We start from the raw sequence: 20,113 nt of genomic DNA on the forward strand, positions 1-20,113 counted from the left end.
GTGCCCGTATGATGTATCGATATTTGCCGAAATCGGTGGGTCTAAGACGAATCACACTGCACAAGTCCATGTCGCAGGGTGACAAGATGTACCTCCTGATCTGCGAATGTTCACAACTGCAAGACAATCTCTCCGCGGCGGCGATATTATTGCCAGCGTTACGCGCCCGTTTATGCGGCTACACCGGCCTCTACAGACCCTCGGTGTGCTTCTGATTCCTCAGGAAACGCTGACCACGCGCCGACAAAGTCACAACAGTACAGCAGAACAGGATTACTTTGTAAAGTTGTTCGTTTCCTAAGGATGGATCGAACGAAAGGCTGGCCTGTGTCGATTCGTTCATGTTGCATTCGCGTTACGACTAGAGTTTGCGATGTAACGTGGTTTGTAATGATCGTCGACTCACTAAACGCAATACTCTTTAGTCGATAAGGGTTTCTTGATCTCGAGTATGACCAGAGGATTGATTTGATCAGCGAAAGACATAGAAATGTAAAGGTTTATGGTTACACGGTAACCATGCGTATAACGAGGGAGCTTTTTAGGGCTCGTTTCGTTCAGTCGTAATAGCAGCCTCTGCGATATTGGTAGTCCGCTTTCTGTACGATACACTTTGATCGTTTCATGAATTTTCCCGGTTTTATAAAGTCACTTATTTTCTTATATCGCACCATCTACCATCGTGGTGTAACGAGTTCCGCGTGACTGTAACGCGCTACTCGCCACTTTACTGGAGCCGTACTGCCGACGTTATTACGAATCTCGCAATTTTACGAAACGAGCCCATCCTTTACCAGAGTTCAATGGCCAGCCAACTGGGAGAGAATCGGAGATCTATTCGTCTCGTGATCTCTGGTCGCAACGAAATGGTAAAAAATATCGTTAGAGGGAGGCACGTTCGTATACGCTTTAGAGAAATCTCGATGATAAATCTGTACGCTTCGGGCTGCACACCCGTCTAGCTACGCCTCTGGCCAGTTTGTATTTTTCGACTTTACATATTTCATCCACCGTTTTATGCGAGCTTTCGCAACGCTCGATAACGAGCGCAACTTGCATGTACATAACATAGAGATTTGCGAGATACTTTTATTACTATATCGACGACTATCGATTAAATCGCTAACTACATATCATATACATGTATACTCGAAAAACTGTGATATTCGAACGATTACCGCATATATCACAACGAACGCAATGAGGTGTCGCGAATCCTTCTCGATAAAAAAGATACTCTTTGAAAATGCTACACACTCTTTTTCGAGGTCAGTTAGAGAAGAAAAATCAAACCTTGACGTGGTAGAAGCTCTTCTGGTCGAGCGCATTTTATAAACATAATCTCCATATATCTTTTACTAATTGCATTCACACCTTTGATATTACATATCCATGCCTGGATTATCGATACTCGCGGGTTTTGATTGCAGTTGACAGAATTCACGAACGAATTGTCACTTCGAAGCTGAAACACCGAAATCGATCGATAAGATCGTCGTTTAACTTTTGAATTTGTATTTTATTCGTCTTATTAACGATGAAAGGGTAGATCTCCCGCGTCTTTTTTTTTTTTTTTTTTTCGTTGGGAGAAATAAGTAGGTCGATCGAAAGACACGGGAAAAGCTTATATCAGATCTTTCTTAGGTGCCCGTAGAAATTTTAGGATGAGGACGAGTAGCGTGATTCGGCATTGTAGTACAAAAGATGAGAAAACAAAAGATAAAAACGTATAGTCAATATACGCTTGTTGCATACAGACAATAGCTAGGACGATTGCGCAGGCGCGATCTATTAACGTAGATTTTTAAGGATTCGACGGCGTATGACTTATTAAAATACGTCTCTTCGTACTCGCTGAAACAAAAATGTGGAACAAGATGCCCTTTAAATATAAGACGAACGAACAAACAAACGAGAAATAAAAAAACTCGCGATTTTACTGTGATCTCCACGTGTATCGCGACTGAAACGATACACTCGTAAAAATACATGTACGATTGAACGCGGCTTAAGGACCGCGTGTGACTGCGTGTCTCGATTATATGAGGTGTGATTGGTTTTGTCTCGTTAAAGAGAAACGCCGTTAAATAAAGATTCTTTGTCTGCACAAGTTTGTTTACGAGAATACTTTTGCTCCCGCGTGGGAGTAATGCCTCTTCAGGGTAACTTTCCGATCGTATCAGAATTCGAGTTCTATCCGCGGATCCGATCACCAGATTCTGACAGTTTCGTCAGACAAAAGTGAGATTGTACGATACATTGATACTTTGCGATTATGATAGGATTTATTATATCGTGTACAACGAATAATAACGGAATACTAATAAATCACTTCTAATATTACACCTTACAGACTGTATGACATCGCGTTCGTTTCTTTTCTTTGTTTTAAATTTGTATAACTAAGTATTAGACGCCTTTAGGTCCTCTGAACCTTCGTCTGCCATCAATCTAGAAAAAAGAAAGAAGTTAACTAGTTATTTGTTTATTCTATTTATTTAACCCCTTGTGGATGCATTTTAAATCATTCTGAAAAAAGAACATAGAGAATATATGTTCATTTTATAAAAGTCTATTTTTTTCTCTGTATCATATTCTAATATGTATTCCTTATAAAGAACAATTAGTGGAAGCAACATTGGGATACATCATGTTGGATATATTTTATTAAATTAACATACGCAGCTATATATAAATAGAAAGTACATGATATATAACATGCGTAATCTTGCTTAATGAAAGAAATAATTCCCGTCGAGTGTGAAAAGATTAATGATACTTACAATTGAATGTTTGCAATCGAAAAATGTTTGTCGCAATAAGTAACATTCTTCAGGGACAGACGGATCTCTGCTTACAAGACAGTCTTTGGGAGTTCGTCTTTGCTATAATATAATAGAATAAACATATTATACACAAAGTTGCATTTTATTTTGTACCATAAATGAAGGTTAATATAGCTGTAACTGCACAGTTTGATAACTCACTATTTTACAACAATCCGTTTCCAACAAACACATTTTTAAATTTGCACGTATGGTAGCACACTTTGATTTGTCTTTTAAAGTTTCACCTTCTTCTAGGTATTTAATCATCCTGTAAGCCACATAACACGAAGTAATTTCACGTGAATTTGCTGTATGTTACTACAGAATTCATAACAGAAACCCTAACCTCTCTTTATAGTATGTGCGTGTACATATAATGTATAGACATATGTATGACTTGTGCAAGGAGTTACATCTCGTGTACGATCGACACAAGATTTAAATAGCAACCCTGTTTTGAAATGTCGTTCGGATTTGAATGATACGTATAACGAGCAATAAAAAATAATAAAGAAAATTTGAGGAAAAGAAAGAAGCGTGAGGCTGTGAGGTAATAAACAATTTTGGTAATCGTAGATTATCGTTTGACAGACCACATATGATATATTATATATTGGAAGATGACTCAAATAATGTTTCCCTCGGAAATTTTTTCCTGTTACATTTTGCCTTTATGTATTCACATTTGTCTATATGGCAAAGCAATTTCTTTCAGACAAATGGTTTATCAACGTGGAAATCAAAGGGATGGTTCCCCACATTATGTCTTTTTGTATTCGGATGATGAAAATAGTGGAGACGAAGAAAACATTCCTTTGCAACAACGTAACAAACCTACATCATTACCACGTAAAGTGGAAGTTATAAATGTTCCACTTAAATCAGAAGATACGTTACAAGCATTGGCATTACGGTATAGATGCACGGTAAAGACACAAAAAAAGATCAAAATCAAGAATAAATTGCAATGAATTCAAATGGGAAGTTCTATTTTTAGATCTCTGAATTGAAGAGAATCAACAAGATTCACAAAGAGAATGAAATACATGCAAGACGGTTCATAAAAGTACCTATACAACCATTTTCTTTATTGACCGAGACTTTAGAACAACACCAGAGTGGCCAGGCAGATAGAAGCAAAGTAAGTATATCCAGTTCTGGTGAAGAGACAGAAAATGTAGTAACAAAAGGTCCATTATTAAATGTGATAAAAAATCCTGTTGTAATTGAATTGCCAAAGGCAGAAATTAATACAATTATATTAAATTCAGTTTGTGAACCTTTATCATCATTCAATAGTGGTAACTCTTTAGAAATTAGCAATTCAGAATGTGACCAATTACTTACCTCGGCAGAGAGTAACACAAAAAGCTCTCATTTAACAGAAACATTTAGATGTTCTGGTGATGATTGTGGATTATCCTGGACACAACTTCTTGGTTTTTCTTTATTGTTAGGTTTTGCAGGACCTATTATATACATACTTTATATAGCCGAATTTTCATCCAAAACTCATTCAGTTACTAATCATTAGTTAGATTTCTAACAAGTGGCTATTACAATAAGTATAATTTATTGTACTAGCAACACTTACAGCAATAATTGTAGTTATAACCTGCAATAACAATCAATCATAGGTGACTATGTTATTTTACATAAGTGAGATTGTATTAAGAAATAAAGTGTGTCATTACATGGCTAACAAAAATACTTCACGAACGAAGAAAGAGTAAGAAGATATTATTTTATGATATTTAAAGTGTATAAATGAGATTTTTTAATTATATGATATACAAATAAGAAAAATCAAGAAATAATATTAAATAGCACAATATATAGTGCCTTTGTGATTATCTGTTTAATACAATATTGTGGCAATAATTGTGAACTTTTTCCGCTATTGTATTAAACATCATGCGTATAAAAATAGGAATCGCCAAAGCTATTTGTAATGATCTTGTACAAAAGTGTTAATGGATATCATATATATCCTTTTTAAGTTCTGTTAATGTTTTGACGATTCATGTAATATGAAAATATTTGATATTATCTTGTATCAATGCTGTTAAAAAAAAATATGTTGATATTATGAGACAATTGTGATGCACTCGTATATTGATAATGATAATTATAATTAAGTATATAATATAAAGAAGAATTCTGTTCTCTTGCGACAATAAGCATGTTATTAAGCAGCTTTGAAATTATGTAAAAATTGTTTTGATAAAATGTCTTTCTCGTTGAAATTTATAAAAATATATTTTTTAACACGTATTTACGTCTTGCTTTATAACGTTTCAAACGTGTAATTGCAAATTTATAACACTAAAATAATATTTTGCGTAAATTAAGAAGTCCTGTATAGAAATGTTTTTATTTATTAATTTGTAACATTATAAGATACAAATGAAGATGGTCATTTTTCTTCTCTCTTCTGTTTCTGTCATTGTCAATCTCACCTGTAAGGTATAAAATAAGTGTAAAATATCGAGTTTTTGTTTTAAAAGTATGTCGAAGTTGTATTTTAAAGATCTTCAGAATACGGTGTAATTTCGTTCAATTTAATAAATTCAGAAGACCGTCGTTAGTTTCATCACTCTACATTTTCGATTTTTTTTTCCATTAACATATAAAAAATTTGTTGACACCATCACTAACCATAGCTTACGAATTTCATAATCTTAGAATTTCTTGAAACTTTTCTTAGATCCTGTTCCCTTAGAAACCTTCAGAACATTAAATCTGACTGTCTTACTGAGAGGTCTGCATTCTCCAATCGTTACTACATCACCGATTTCAACATCTCTGTAATAAAGAATAACAATATATATATGTATATATATAAAAAAAAGGTTTTTATATATGATAAATACAACATCCATTTTTTCTTCAGAAGACGAATAAGCTGCTTCAAATTATAATTCAGAAGACCGTCGTCTATATCATCACATGTTTTTAACAACTTTTTTAAAATAATCAAGGGATATACAGGAACTAACCTGAAACAAGGGCTCAGATGAACACTCATGTTACGATGACGTTTTTCAAAGCGGTTATATTTTCGGATATAATGAAGGTAATCCCTACGTATGACAATAGTCCTTTGCATTTTCATCTTTTGTACTACGCCAGTGAGAATGCGTCCTCTAATAGAAATGTTACCAGTAAATGGACATTTTTTGTCAATGTAAGTTCCTTCCAGAGCCTGAAAAATAATATTAAAAGAAAAATTATAACACATTCGTTAAATATTATTAGTTTCTATTATTTTCTCGGTTAAATTGGATAGTTACTTCACGTGGTGTTTTGAAGCCAAGACCTACATTGCGGCTATACCGCATTGGCTTCCTCCTTTTTGGGCCCAGACCTTTCTTACGGTTAAGAAAGATCGTGGGTTGCTTCTGAAACGCACGTTCACTCTAAAAGCAAAAACACAATTCATTATTACACACGTATGCATATGACAAAGTATCCTGAATACTCAGTGCATTCGAATGGTCTAACCACGTGCAGCGGTTACGCTATCAACTTTTTTTGTAATATTTTTAAGAAGTCAACTTTTTGCTCCGATTATTAACTATGACGATAAAATTGATTGTGTAACAATTATAGTTAATAAATAATGAAGGTGAATATAAAAAAGATACATATTGTTATTATTAATATCGCACACGTACCTGATCAGCCATCTTGTAGTACTGAAAGAGCGATCGAATCCGGAAGGATGACCAACTTCATTTTCTATCGTTGAATTTCCAGTTGTACCAACATTGGAAGATAATTTGTTATTTGAACGATCTACGCCCTACTTGGTCCTACGGACTTGAATTTTGGTTTTTATATGTAAGTAGTACGACGCATTTCTTTATTTTAGTCAATTTCAACTATTTCACCTTAATTGAATATGTATTTATTATAATTAGTATGTATAATGCTTTAAAAATCTATATTTGCTGAACATTACGTCTATATGCCGCGATGCTACTTACAAAGAGCAATTACAGCTGTATAAAATTATATTCGTTGCTGTAACTATAAAATTACTATGTAGTATTTAAATATTTTGAATATTTTAGACAGATTTCTTTTCAAACTACAGTTAGTGAAATATATTCAATGTTTCATAATTTCTATCAATACAATATTATTTTTAGTACATGAAGTTAAATTCAGTCGATAGTTGAATCGATCGATCGAACTACAGATAGAAATCGAAACCGTTACAAATTACAACTTGTTACAGATCACAGTGGTCAGCCGTGAAGATTGGTTTCGTTTTTTTTGCGGTTGTGCGTAGGTCGTGGATAATTCAATTTGTTCGAGTTGACGCGCAAAGAGACATGTCGTTCTATACCACATTCCTGTGTTTACAACGCAATTGCGGTGAGTGAACATTTTTGTTTATTCGTACAGCATTGATACGGATTGATACTTTGTAAGCCGTAAACGTTACTGTTGCACTGCGGATGTGCAACAAGGTATATAGAATGTATTTAATATGCCAAAATATACAGAATATCGAGAGTAAAGTACACGTTATAACATTAAGTAGGTGAAACAAGCTTTTATTCAATTTCGATATAGAATTTCGATAAAAGCCCGCAGATTAATCATGGCATTCCGTAACACAAATTTTCTAAATCTTTACAATTTATTAAATCGTAAGTATCATTTACATTCGTTGGTTTCTTTTTTACAAATATTTTACGCGCCAAATTCAGTTTTCTCGGTGGCGTTTAGACTCTTTGCCGTCAGATGGCAGCATCACGCTGGTTAAAAAGGAAACGAACGAAATCGATACTACGTATTAAAACCTTAAAGCGAATGAAAAATTTTTAGCAAACGAAAAGAACATTTGCAATTTTATTAACATTTTCGTTTAACGAATACATATTTATCGAATCTGAAGTAATCTGTTTCTTCGATCGCTCGTTTCCCTCCACACCACCCAACGATACAATATTCCTCGAGCTCCGTAGCATAATAATAATTTATACGATTCTATAAAAAATCAACCATAACCTTGAAATCAATCGCCTTAATGATCTTGAATAAAATCTCACGAACTTTATATTTTGTTAGGTCAAAGCGAACGATCGTTTTACTTATCGTTGGATACAAGGGCATGCTCGAATAACACAGATACCAAACATTACGTTTTCTATTACCTTTATAACAGTACGATCGGGGAAAAGTAGTCGTTTCGTAAGTGGAAATCGGAACCGCGAGCTTCCATTATCGCGTCACACGTCATTGCCATTGTGGGAATCGATCGAAACAATCACAATGTCATTGCTTGAACTCTCCGCATATTGTCACGCTTTCGTTGATCGGCTACGGCTACACCTTAGTTACCATTCTACGAACAGCGCGGTGAACGGCAAACCGCGATCCAACTAATTTTCCATTCTCGTTTCTATTTCATTGTTGCATTTCATACAAATTGCCGCAGCTCGTTTAACGATGCTTATACAATACAAAATAATAGCTGTTTCGATTGGTACGACTCGTATTACGGTTTCGCTTTAGATTTATTACTTAGAATCCTATATCCGGAATCGATCCTTAAAGACGATGAAAACCGGTCGTATCTTAAATTCAAATTCAACTTGAAACTCGAATTTCAGATTGAAATTTCAAATTCAAATCTAGGTATTGCGAACGTTCGCGAGCTTCACATTGAAATTCGAATTTCAAACGAAACAACCGGCGTAATTCTGTTCGCATCTGCGATAGAAGCTTGCGTATTCGAACACGTGGGAGGACAGGACATTTCTGATAAGCGAATGCTTTTTATAACAGAAGTTTACCAGCTATCCTCGCCATTTACTATCCGATACTTACATCCGACAAAGAAGATGTAATATTTTTTCAACGCATCGTTTAATCCTTGTTACAAACAGATCGTATCATATTTACACTTGCAATGGTTGAAATCGACCTAACTGAAATCGATTTATCTTTATTAACATGCCGCGATCGTACAAGTTCCCGGCCAACGAACGATCCTATTAATAGGCTAATTGGTTCACGTAAACAGAGTGCGGACAAACGAACCGTACGAATATTTCTACCGTACCGGTTTCTCAACACCGAAAACCTGCATCCTACGACACACGTGTGACCGCGTGTAATTGGCAATCTTACATTCTCCGCTCCAAGCATCTAGCCGTGTTCGTTTCAATTTTCCTGAACGACTATCCTCCGCGTAACTCGTCATGTTGCTTTCTCCTCGACAGGGAGTCGAGGCGCGACTACATTCTCCGAAGCGTTTTCATTAGTTCTGCCTCGGCCGAATGCAAATCGCGTTGATCATTTGTCCGGCAACAAAGGGCCGTTAGCGGTTTTTTTTCCCTTTTGTATACTGTTTTTTTTTTCTTTTTGGTTGATCCACGAGGTTCATAGACCAACGATGCGACGTCGTTGCGGGTTTTCAACGACATTTCGATTTTATCCGCGGACAATTACTTCGTAAAAGCTGAAAACGTAGAAAGAACAGCGCGTAGAAAAAGATATCACGCTCAACGATTCGACTTTTCTCTCCAACTTTTACGTAACACGGAGGAGGATTGGAAGGTGCTTGATCGAAGATAGAACGTGACGGATATTCATGGTACGGCTAACAAATTGATTATCCTTGAACCGTGGCCCGCATCCAGACAGTTGTAGAATGTGTTATTAAGCGGAAGAATCTTCGAAACTTCCGCGCTTAACGAATATAACAGACGTATTACACGATGGCGTGTTTCGACGTACGCTCGTTATTTACCATTGCTATTCAATCGAACGATGATCAATCTATCCGACGAAGCACACGGCTTTTCGAAAGGCATAGCCGAGCCGTGCGTTGGCAAATTATCGAACCTTGAAATTAGTCGATAGTCGTTTGAAACGTGTTCGATGAAAAAACCTCGCCGTCTTTCTTTCCTTATTCTTGCCCTTTTTCTTTTTCTTGCGCGACAACCGCGTTAATCCTGTTTTCTACGAACGAATGGTTCGTGGTTACTTTCTTGTAAGACACGAAATCGTTGGTAACGGGGCAAGGAATCGAATCAGCTTGCTGTTTCAGGGACGTGCATCGTCGGAGAAAGATGATTTTTCGTTTGTCTTATTAGAATTCATCGACCTCGATCGTTCGATCGAAAGAAGCCTCCGAGTGTCTTTCGATTAGTAGTTTGCTCGTCGTTAATATTACACAGGCAAATATTATATAATAAACTTTTTCCTACGTCGAGCAAGTTTTTTTCATCGTTGTATCGTAACATTCGTACGTATCGGCCAAGTGTTTTCTAAACTTCGTAACGACGATGATGAGCATATGCCTGCTGGCTATGTAAATATTCTCGATGGCTACGACTCTCGTCAAATATTTCGACCGATAGTTTGGCATTGACCTGACTTTCGAACGCGACCGTGGCTGCTGCATCTTTCTTCCTAGAAACGCCGACGTTACAGCCACTTCGAAGAAATTTTTAGCAGAATCGAATTCCAATAACGAGCGTGGTATCCTTAGTCGGCAGTTTCGCCTTAAGGGACCATCAGATTAACACTGGCACGTACTCGAACGTGGCTACACTTTGCTTATGGTAAAAGTATCCTTGTACAGCTTGTCTAGAGATATCGTGCACTTTCGAAAATGGTCAAACTGGTAGTCTGGTATCTGGATACAAAAAAAAAAAAAAAAAAAGAGTTGTAAAGTTCGCAACTTGGAGTTGTCGTACGTTAAGTAACCTGGCTCGTACGTACGTGAAGTGGCGGGCAAGTTGCTTGAATTTAAACAACGGTACTATCGACTTATCGTTCGAAGGATGCTTAAGAATACCGAAGCGAATCGTTTTCCGATTCCCTTCGAGGGAAAATCCATCTAACGTCGAGAAAATCGATAAATAGCCCCGTAGAGCTCGTTTATCGCGGATGATAGGAAGCGTGCGCGTAGTTTGCACGATTAGATCTCGGTTGGAGGTTTAATTGCGACGACGGAAGAGTTCTCGCGTGCGTGTTGCGTGGTGGATGGCAATGCGAGTTTCGTTCCCGCGAATCGGCCTCACGTAAGCCAACTTAATTAAATAAAGGCCGTATTCGCAAACGAAACCGCGTATCGTGGAACGGTACTGCGTCTAAGTTATCGATTTCAAGTTTAACGATCCTTATTTCATCCGTTTCTAATTTGTACGTTAGCAGGGTCCGGCTCGCCGCGTATCATTTCCCGCCACTTAATAGTCAGCGCGTTCCATCAATCTCCTCGATAATTAGTAGTTCGTGTAATGACAGAAACCATTAGCTTCACGGTCACGCTGCACGGTGCACGTCCGTGCAAAACGTCGATAACGCTTCGGCCATTCCGTCTTCCTTCGTTTATAGGGCCGTACCCCTATTCTTTTTTCGTCGTTCGGAAGCTGGATATTCGTTTGGAACCTCGAACGCGTTAGATATAGAAGATTTTAATCGAAGACAGAGGATTTAAGTTTCTGAATCGATGCCACGTTCGACGAGGAACGTCCCTCGCTATCGGAGATCGTGCTACGCTCTTATCAGTCGTCCGTGTTATCTTTAGTTTGGTAATCCTTTTGATCGATAATTGAAATTACTTGGAGGACGAAAAGGATCGAGGAAGCTAGCGAAGAAAGCGGTTGAAAATAATACAAATCAGTGAGATTCTAGTTTATGCCGAAGCTCGCGATATTCCTTCGCGATAAGAACACGTTCGATTGTAACTGCGTTCTTCCCATACGCGTTGTCGAACCATCGACGGCGAAAGTAATCTCTGAAACGATTTCAGCGAGCCGCGTAACCAACCACGAATAAAATCGAGAGCAAAGCTGTTCCATTTACTCTAACATCGATATTACATAAATTTCTCGAAAGTTGCGTCGCGAAAGCTTGGACCGTTAGTAGAATTCTATCGCAAGTCCACGTTAATTAACTAAAAAGCTAAGAAAAAGTTAGCTACGAGACCCGCTGCTTCCGTCTGGTCCGATCGACGCGCAACATCCGCGTGAATCGAGAAAAATCTGCGTTTCTCATTGAATTATCTTCTTCGCGGTTCTCGCTGCTCCGTTATTCGTTCGGTCATTTAGCTCGGCTGTTCAACGATCGATCTTCTTGCGCCGAGGTGTGTTCGAAGCTCGGTATCGATAAAGCATAGAAGCCACTCCGCTTGCCAGTGGCAAAAGGAGGCGAAGGAAAGACGAAAGAAACAAGGCGACGATTTTACTCGGAATTCGGCAGAAGCGATCAATAGATTCGCTGGGACAATGCCATGTATCTTTTCTTTCTTCTTCCATTCGTACCGCTTTCCTGTTACGTCCTCCCAAGCGTCACGTACTCCTCTTATTATTCAAGATCTTCTTTAATTTTCCAATTTGTATACTATTCGTTTAGCGTACAATGCTATTCGCCTTTGAATTTTTCCACGATGCATCCATCCGTGTAGGTTAATCTCGCGAAGAAGTGGAAAGTCTGGAGTTCTACGCTATTCGAACACACCTCGGGCTGCTTTTTCACCAGGAAGCTCAGGAAGCCGATGTTGAAATGCCGCGAAATCAAGATGCAGCTTCCTTCTGCATATTCATCGGTGGTTTTTTCTCGTACACGGAACTCGCGAATCCGGCCGTATCATACAGGAAATTTAATCTTCGTCGCAGCTTCGTCCCTAAGGTTGGAACGTACAGCTGGGTAACTAGCTTCCACCGTCTGCCAATCAATGAGTCGGCTGTATTAGACAATTCTGCCGAGGATATTAAATGTTGGCTGCAACGAGGCGGCGAAACAGAGGCGAGGGGGAGGGGGAGAGAAAGGGCGAGGAGAGTCGCGGCGAGCTGCACGCTTCCGGAGCCGTGACTTCTGTCGGCCTCTGTAATTAGTAATTACAGGCGAACCAGGAACAGCAACAATATGGTGTCTATACGGCGAGGAGGGATGCTGCGAGCAGAGATCGATGGGACGTCGATGACCTAACCGCGTGATTTTTTTTTTTCTCTAAGCGATTCGTACGCGTTCGCGAGATATCGGAATAGCCAGGTCGCGCATCGCAACGCGGTCTAAGCGTTCCGCGCGAACATCGCGTAGTTACGCGCGGTTACGCGGCAGATTATGCGCCGTCTGCGAAATTAACACTCGGGAGGAGGTTTTTAAAGCGGTTACCGCCGTGCGTATACATAGGGGAACGTTTCTTGCCTTGAGCTCGTTTGCGTGTTGCGCGGGCTTATTGCGTAAGGAATGATTCGTAGGATTGGTTTTTAAACTCTGCGCACCGTATTGACTTGTGCGCGGCTTGATTGCGCTGGGACGGTGGTCGATTAAAACGACAGTACCCGTAATTAAGTATAGGAAGTTAGACTTTTACAATTACGGTGATCGCAGTGGCTGGAGTGGAAACCGGGAACCACCAGCCTGTGGATTTAAAGCCTCTAAGGGATAATCGGACGTGTATTTTCTTCGCAATCGTAAATCGTAAATCGTTGGATCGAAAGCTCGAAAGATAGAGCGTTTCCTTTGGTGGATGACGGTGCTCGGTTCGTATCAATGATTTCTTCGCGTCGAGGTCCTACCGGAATGCGCTTGATTATCGGTGGCCTTCCTTCGATTGAAATAGGTTTATCGTTGATCATGCAGCGTCGTTTCGTATTACGAAAGTAGGGGGTAACGAAAATGCTCGGTTCGACTCGTCGCTTACCTTTCCGTAGCTGGCGAGTAAAAGAGATGCAAACGGTGTATAATTCATGGCGATTGCAGCGCCGCGGCATTATCATTTACGCAGCGAAACGAAAAGAAGAAGGAAAGAAGCGGAAGAAAAAGAAGCCGGCGATCGCGCTGCCGGTATTTACGATATCGAATCGTAGCTGAGAACGTTCGTGTGGTTTCGCGGCAACGCACGAAACGCTCTTTTTCTTTAATTAAGTGTAGGATGTCGATGAGATTGCCGGTTACATCCCCCTGGGCGTACAAATAGCGCAAAACGACCGACCTAATGTTTATATTAAACTTCCGGGGAGCATAGACATTTTGCCGTCAGCGATGGAAGAGATTAGTAAATCACTCGGCCGGTTAGAATCTAGATTACTCTCGCTAAACTCTCGCTATGTCACAAGAACTAATCTTCTAGGAAATGTTGTACGTTCGGTTGCAACAGCGTGGCAACTCGTTTCTTTGCAGCGTAATACGAGAGACATCGTGGTTGTCGAAGCGTTCCTTCACCTTACTTTTCATCTTTTAACCCAGCATACGTCGCACATTTTTCTCGTAGCTATTTCTGCCAGATGGCAACTCTTTGTTAATATTTCCATGAATAGACAGATTTTTACGCAACTCGATACCGTTGAACGGTTATTAGCTTCGATAGGTCTGCTTCGAATCGATACATTAAATTAACTTAAGAAAAAAACGGAAGAAATCGCATCTCCAAGGATGATACCTCGTTCAAGGACGTTATCTCTCGTAGATCGCTCTCGTATCAAGATTCTTAACGACTCGCAGTAATAAATACACTAATAAAACGATGGTAAACTCGCTCTACGATGGCGATTCGATGAGATTAGAGGTTGACGATGAGACGCGTGTCATCGTTAAATAAATTCCTGGCAAGAGAAAGAAGAAAGGAACGAAAGCAAAGAAACGGAGGAAAAGGAAAAGGCAGAAAATGTTCCTGGAGACGCGCGATCGATGCCCATGGAACGGCACGCGGTGTGCGTTCGTTTAAAATTTGCAAGCAGACGGACGATTCGCATAAATTAATATCCGATACAGATCGACGCGATCGCGTGCGTCACGGCCACCGTGCGGAATTCAGCGTGCGACAGCTCGTTAGTGACAGCTTCGGATAGAGTCGTCCGCGGTACGCGTCCGCAGAACCACCGGAGATCGTCATTTATCATTTCAGCGTATGACCGCGCGCGAAACCGCGAATCGACGTAGTAATTCCGCTTAGTGGCGCAACCACCTGTTGAACGCTCGATATCGGCGTTCCTCGTTTCCACGTGTCGCGAATGAATCGTTCGTCGAAGCAACTTAAATTGTTCGATCTGAGACGAAATTTCAAGGTAGTTTGTTACTTTGAAAGGCCGATAAACCGACGTTTGCATTTATAACACGGCGTTGAATTACACGGTGATGATACGTTGAATAACAGGGAAAATCGCTAAACTACCAAAACGAAGAAACGGTAAACGAGGAAACTCGTAGAGTTGAAATACTATTAAAACCGGGACGTTAATAGCGGGACCTCCTACGGAATCAGATATACTTTTACGATCCAACAATTCATCTGGGACTTGTACGGTGGTTTGCCAGGGTTGAAATCGTACAATCAGATACATTCGTTAACGCGTCGCTTGCCTCAGTCTTTTCCTCCTGACACGAACGGTGACCCGTACTTTGACCCGGCGAACATTCCCAACCAACATTCATACATCTCTCGCGATGAAAATTATGCGAGACTGGAACTGCTGGTAGGGAACCAGCAGCGAGTGTGTCAGATGGTAACGGGCTTCCCGGTGACGTTTGAAAAATTGAGAAAAAAAAATCGGGGATGCAGATATAGGATGTGACAAACGACATCGCGTCACGGGTCGCGCGTTCGTTCGAATCTGGTCAGAAGTATCGCTTTCAACCATCGTTTTATTTTTCCTTCCTATCGCGCTACGGATAATTAAACAACGGTGTCGTCGTCGCACGAAGCTAAGCGAGTTCTCGTTCGATTTCTCAGTCTCTGCTCGGCAAAATTTATCATTCGGTCGCAATTCCCACTTAGTCGCAGAAGCTATCCGAGTATCGAAGATTCGATCAGATTTTGCACAAAACTTGCGATTAGATCGAAGTAACAGTTGAGAACAGACCGTTTTGACAAGTATCATTTGTTACCGTATAATCGACGCGAAGAGAGTCCATGAAAATCCAATCAATAAGGTGAACACAGCGATATCGAAAGATCAGGCCAATCGATCATCGAAACAACCAAATTCTTTATCTCTGTCAAGGTAAGGATCTAGGTGTTTCTTATCGTTGCAGTAAGGAAGTTTGCGCAACGATAGTCCGACGTTTCTAGCAATTAAATAGTTGGATCGCATTTAAAGCGAAAAAATTAGACGCGATGGCGCGATGGACGGCATCGACAAGTCGTCTGAAATTGTTTGTACGAGATCGTGAAGTGAAAGGTATTTGTATGAGCCGTTCTTGAATAAACGCCGCTTGGGTAAACATTTCCTTCGAACGGAAGACGAAACTCGAACAAGAGAGTCCTTGCGCTGTCCAATTATGGACAATGACGGGGTTATCGAAGCGTTCTCGATTCGTCGAAAATAACGAGCAACGCTCGGAATCAGAGAAAGTTTGTGTAATTAATTCACACGGGAGTGAAGAGTCGGAGGTCGTAATTGTTGGTAAATTCGGAAGGGTCAAGGATCACGGGCCATTCATAGGAACAGGAAGTTTTATTGTGAGACGCGTAATATCGGAGAGCGTCCGACGAGAAACACGATTTCCTTTAAGCCGTGGCTCTCGAGCAACAGAACGCTGTTAATATATCCAGAGAACGAGCTACATGACAAACAGGTTTCTCCTCGTGGCGTTGTACACTGTTAGGAAGCCATTGAAGCGAGCGGTGCCAAGTTTCTGTGGCAGGTGATAACGCGAAACCGAAGATTTTATCGAACCATCGCGAATTTAGTCCTCGTTCGACGATCCCTTTTCCACGTCGTTTTCTAGAACCTCGATGATACGCAATTGGTATCGTACGGATAGAAACCTATGCCTACGTAGCGAGCCAAAATTGTGAAATCGTTGCTTATTTCGTAGAACTCGAGAATCTACAAAGAGATCAGCTTAGAATGCCTTTAGATTTGGAATAACTTTTATTTAATTAACGGTAAAATTGAAAATACTCGCCAAGTAGCGAACTCTGACCTAGCTAAAAGACTTCTTTCCAGAAACTGTCGTTGGTTTTCTATTCTAATCTCCTTCGATCTATAGGTCACAATGTCAAGGCCACGGCATATCACACCACCAGAGAGAAATCGAATTATTCGTGGCCCGATGGAGGGTGAAACGGAATTACCATTCTAATTGGCAGCATGAATAACCATCCGTCGAGCAGCCAGCGAACAAGTCGAAGGCGGAGGCGGCGAGGATCACGTGAGTACGAAAGAAAATTGCAAACACGATTAACCGCGATTACGGTAATGACGACGCTAAAGATCGGATGTAACCAGAATAGCTGACACACGCCTACTTAAAAAGTATCATGTACGTATATACCACGGTGGTTGAAAAACACAGTGACCGTAACGGGATCCAAATCAATGGACCACGGTCTTAACAGCGACTTAAAGCGGCGCATCGTGGCAACGGACCATTCTCTGTCACCCTCGCACGTAACGCCAGAGCATCCACTTTCTATGCAGATGACAAAAGCCCGCAGGGTCAAAACTATTTTTCATCGAGCTTTTAGATAAAATACGGTTCCTTGGAGACTAGCGCGACTTTGGCCCGACTCGGTGGTCCCACCACGTCTTCCTTCAATTTTTCTTACCTGTTAAATTCTTTTTTCGACCGTTGCTCGAACGTACGTGGTGTGCCGTAGATGTTAGCGCAGGGTGTGTTAGAAGAAAAGATTTACAAATCGTGAAATTGTCGGTGAAGTATACGTTGCTCTGTCGGAAGCTTTGTTACAGTTAGAGCGGGTGATTAAAAAAATGAAGGATTTATTAACGTGTGAAAATACCAGCTTATGGCCCCATAGTACTTTATTCGATACACGAGTTAACCGTAAAAGCAGGTAGATTTTTCACACGAATGTAGCATCTTCCAATTCATTTGTACGATTTTTACACGAATCGGAAGTATATTCAACGTCGGCTGACGAGCGCACCTTCTTCTTCGCCTATCTCATCCGCGAGACATATTTGCAAGATTCGTGGAAGGAGATTGTAATTACTCCGGCTCGGAAAGATAGGATATTGCACGCGTAATTTATTCACGATGCTTTTAACGACTCCAATCCGCACTAATGCGTCCGGAAAGCGTCGAGTAGTTTGCGTAATGGTTCGGAGGTGTCTCCGCATTTGCATGAACCGTGATTTTACCAAACAACCGGCGATATTGCCTAACGTCCTTTGCTCGTACGATTAGGATAGCCCGACCCTCTGTCAATCTTTTCACCAATCGCGTATTAATTCTACCGCGGTATCTTAACGACGCTTATACGTAATTAAGCGAAGAGAGTACGCAGTAATGATCAAAGTGAAGATCGATCGTCAGGAATCCGAGGTTGCCCGTCTCCCCTCACTCAAGCGATAAAAAAGTGACTCTCGTTGTATTTCACGTTGATCTGAAAATAAACATTTCCACGAAACATCTACCTGATAACCCAGTTGTTCAACGACCGTCGATATTTTGATCTGTTCGGTACAAGTTGTATATTTTAATCGTCGATGGTTAAACCTGCGTTCAACGAGATGATTATCAACCAGCTTTCAAATTTTTCCAAATTGCGTGGTTTGAAAATTGTAATTAAATAGGAAAGTCCGCGAGATGTGTAGATCGTCTTGGAAAAGGTCGTTCGCTGGTACTCGCCCGAGGAGAGGTGGCTGGAAGGCATAGAGTGGCTGGTAATATACCGTTCGGTGTGTTTACACGCAGGCACGAAAATTGTGGGGAAAATGATGATGGTAGGCGGTCTGTTCGGCCGAGGCCAGGTCGTGTCACAGAGAAGTCAGCATCCACGCCTCCCTAACGATCGAAATTCATTTCCATAATTATCTCACGACCGCGGATCGCCGTGGTTCACCGTAGAGAAACGTTCGGCCTGATTCATAGCCGGAGACATGCCTATTCGTGCGAACCGCGGACGGAAGTTCGAGGTTAAATTCCACGAGTCTGCGGGCTCGTTATCGTGCTCGTTAATAAGTCGACAGGTATTTCTTAATGGATTCGTTATTACGTAATTACGTGGCGGACGATGTCAGAGTATTTCGAACATCGGCCGACAATTTTGTTTCCCTATCTCCATATCCTATGCGCTGTAAATTCTTCGATCGGTTGATCGGTAAGGGGAATCTAGGAAAACGTGGATCGATACGAAATGAATACTTCAAACGGTGTTAAAAGCAAGCGAGAAGGGTAGGACGCAAGAAGGGGATAATTAAAGTATCGAATGGAAAAGAGAAAAATACAGGGTTCTCGTTGAAGAAGCCGGTTTCGACGAACTGCGGAGAATTTCGCTACGTAGCCTGATATATTCGCGAAACGTGTCTTACATTGCAACGCTTTTCCACCTTGTCTCCGTGTTTCTTGTTTTAATTGTACGTGTGAGAGAAGGAGAGAAAGAGAGAGAGAGAGAGAGAGTCGAACTCGCCGGAATCCCCCGGTGTTCATTCGTTATTCGCTTGGCGGAAAAACAGCGAGGATTTACGTGAACACCCGCACGGTATGGTGCACCTTGTGTGCGTGATCAATGTCCCACGTACATTTACATATCCGCAAACCCTCATGATTGCAAATGTACTGTTTAGCGTGTTGCCGTACCGAGTGTGAATCTTTTCTCTTATTTTTTCTTTTCTTTCGTTTTTTTCTCCCTTCTACCGATCGCGCTCTTCCATTCCTCTGTGTATGTAGGAACGACCGTGGCCGAAGCTGAACGTGGCACGCCGAGAGTCTGTATCATCAGCCATAATGTCGGTTTTTCATAACGGGTGTGTAACACAGTCTTAAATCCTCGCTTCTTCGATCCATGGCCATGCACATTAAATTCACCGAGGACGCCAGATTACTTATAATTAAACCTCCCGAGCAACGCGCTCGCGCGTCTCTCGTCGACTCGTTCGTATATGCGTGTCTAAAGCTTCTCGAAAGCGTCAGCCGTCTCTTTTTTTCTTCTTTTTTAGTCTCACGGTCGGACTGGTTGTTTGCAGTATGTTACGCGTAAGATGCGGTAACGTACTCGCGTAACTTGTACTCCTGCGCGTGCTCGTTACGCCTTCCACGACGAATTAACACGGGGGATCAACGCCGTGCCGGATGGACATCGGCTACTCAGGAAGTTTCTTCTTGTTTCCTGCGAAGCTCGATCGATGCCCGACAATAAATATCGGGATCGTTTCACATTACTCGCTAATGATTTAATAAGAACTGAGGTTTTTCACTATTACCAGACTATTTTCAACGATTCCTTTCTTGGCGACATAGTGGAACGTCAGCTAACGCGTCATATTCCTAACTCGTCGACCACTATAGGAGTGTTTCATAGTACATTGTATTTTATATCGTAATTTTTCCACCACTTTCGATAGTTG

General features: G+C 40.7%; 4 protein-coding genes across 14 annotated transcripts in view; 2 read left to right on the top strand and 2 right to left on the bottom strand.

Moving 5' to 3' along the window:
- Positions 1 to 2,343, top strand: part of LOC139992048 (uncharacterized) — a 27,965-nt gene extending 25,622 nt beyond the window's left edge. For all 11 annotated transcript variants that reach the window (XM_072012555.1, XM_072012553.1, XM_072012559.1 and 8 more), the window contains one exon: positions 1 to 2,343. In XM_072012555.1, coding sequence (XP_071868656.1) covers positions 1 to 215 — 215 coding nt within the window. In that variant the 3' untranslated portion in view covers positions 216 to 2,343.
- LOC139992080 (cytochrome c oxidase assembly factor 5) lies at positions 2,264 to 3,120 on the bottom strand. The gene is made up of 3 exons (XM_072012616.1): positions 2,988 to 3,120; positions 2,784 to 2,885; positions 2,264 to 2,451 (listed from the first exon to the last, which is right to left on the bottom strand). Exons 1-3 carry the CDS (start codon positions 3,093 to 3,095, stop codon positions 2,410 to 2,412), a joined length of 252 nt encoding a protein of 83 aa, XP_071868717.1. The 5' UTR covers positions 3,096 to 3,120; the 3' UTR covers positions 2,264 to 2,409.
- A 117-nt stretch (positions 3,121 to 3,237) lies between these two features.
- On the top strand, positions 3,238 to 4,544 carry LOC139992073 (lysM and putative peptidoglycan-binding domain-containing protein 3). The gene is made up of 3 exons (XM_072012605.1): positions 3,238 to 3,378; positions 3,544 to 3,754; positions 3,826 to 4,544. Exons 2-3 carry the CDS (start codon positions 3,548 to 3,550, stop codon positions 4,360 to 4,362), a joined length of 744 nt encoding a protein of 247 aa, XP_071868706.1. The 5' UTR covers positions 3,238 to 3,378; positions 3,544 to 3,547; the 3' UTR covers positions 4,363 to 4,544.
- A 639-nt stretch (positions 4,545 to 5,183) lies between these two features.
- Positions 5,184 to 6,541, bottom strand: Rps11 (ribosomal protein S11). The gene is made up of 5 exons (XM_072012611.1): positions 6,506 to 6,541; positions 6,122 to 6,247; positions 5,828 to 6,033; positions 5,487 to 5,633; positions 5,184 to 5,287 (listed from the first exon to the last, which is right to left on the bottom strand). The coding sequence occupies exons 1-4, from the start codon at positions 6,515 to 6,517 to the stop codon at positions 5,510 to 5,512; spliced, it is 468 nt and encodes a 155-aa protein (XP_071868712.1). The 5' UTR covers positions 6,518 to 6,541; the 3' UTR covers positions 5,184 to 5,287; positions 5,487 to 5,509.
- Between the last annotated feature and the right edge of the window lie 13,572 nt (positions 6,542 to 20,113).

Source organism: Bombus fervidus, chromosome 11, assembly GCF_041682495.2.
Source record: "Bombus fervidus isolate BK054 chromosome 11, iyBomFerv1, whole genome shotgun sequence".
NCBI classification, from domain to species: domain Eukaryota; kingdom Metazoa; phylum Arthropoda; class Insecta; order Hymenoptera; family Apidae; genus Bombus; species Bombus fervidus.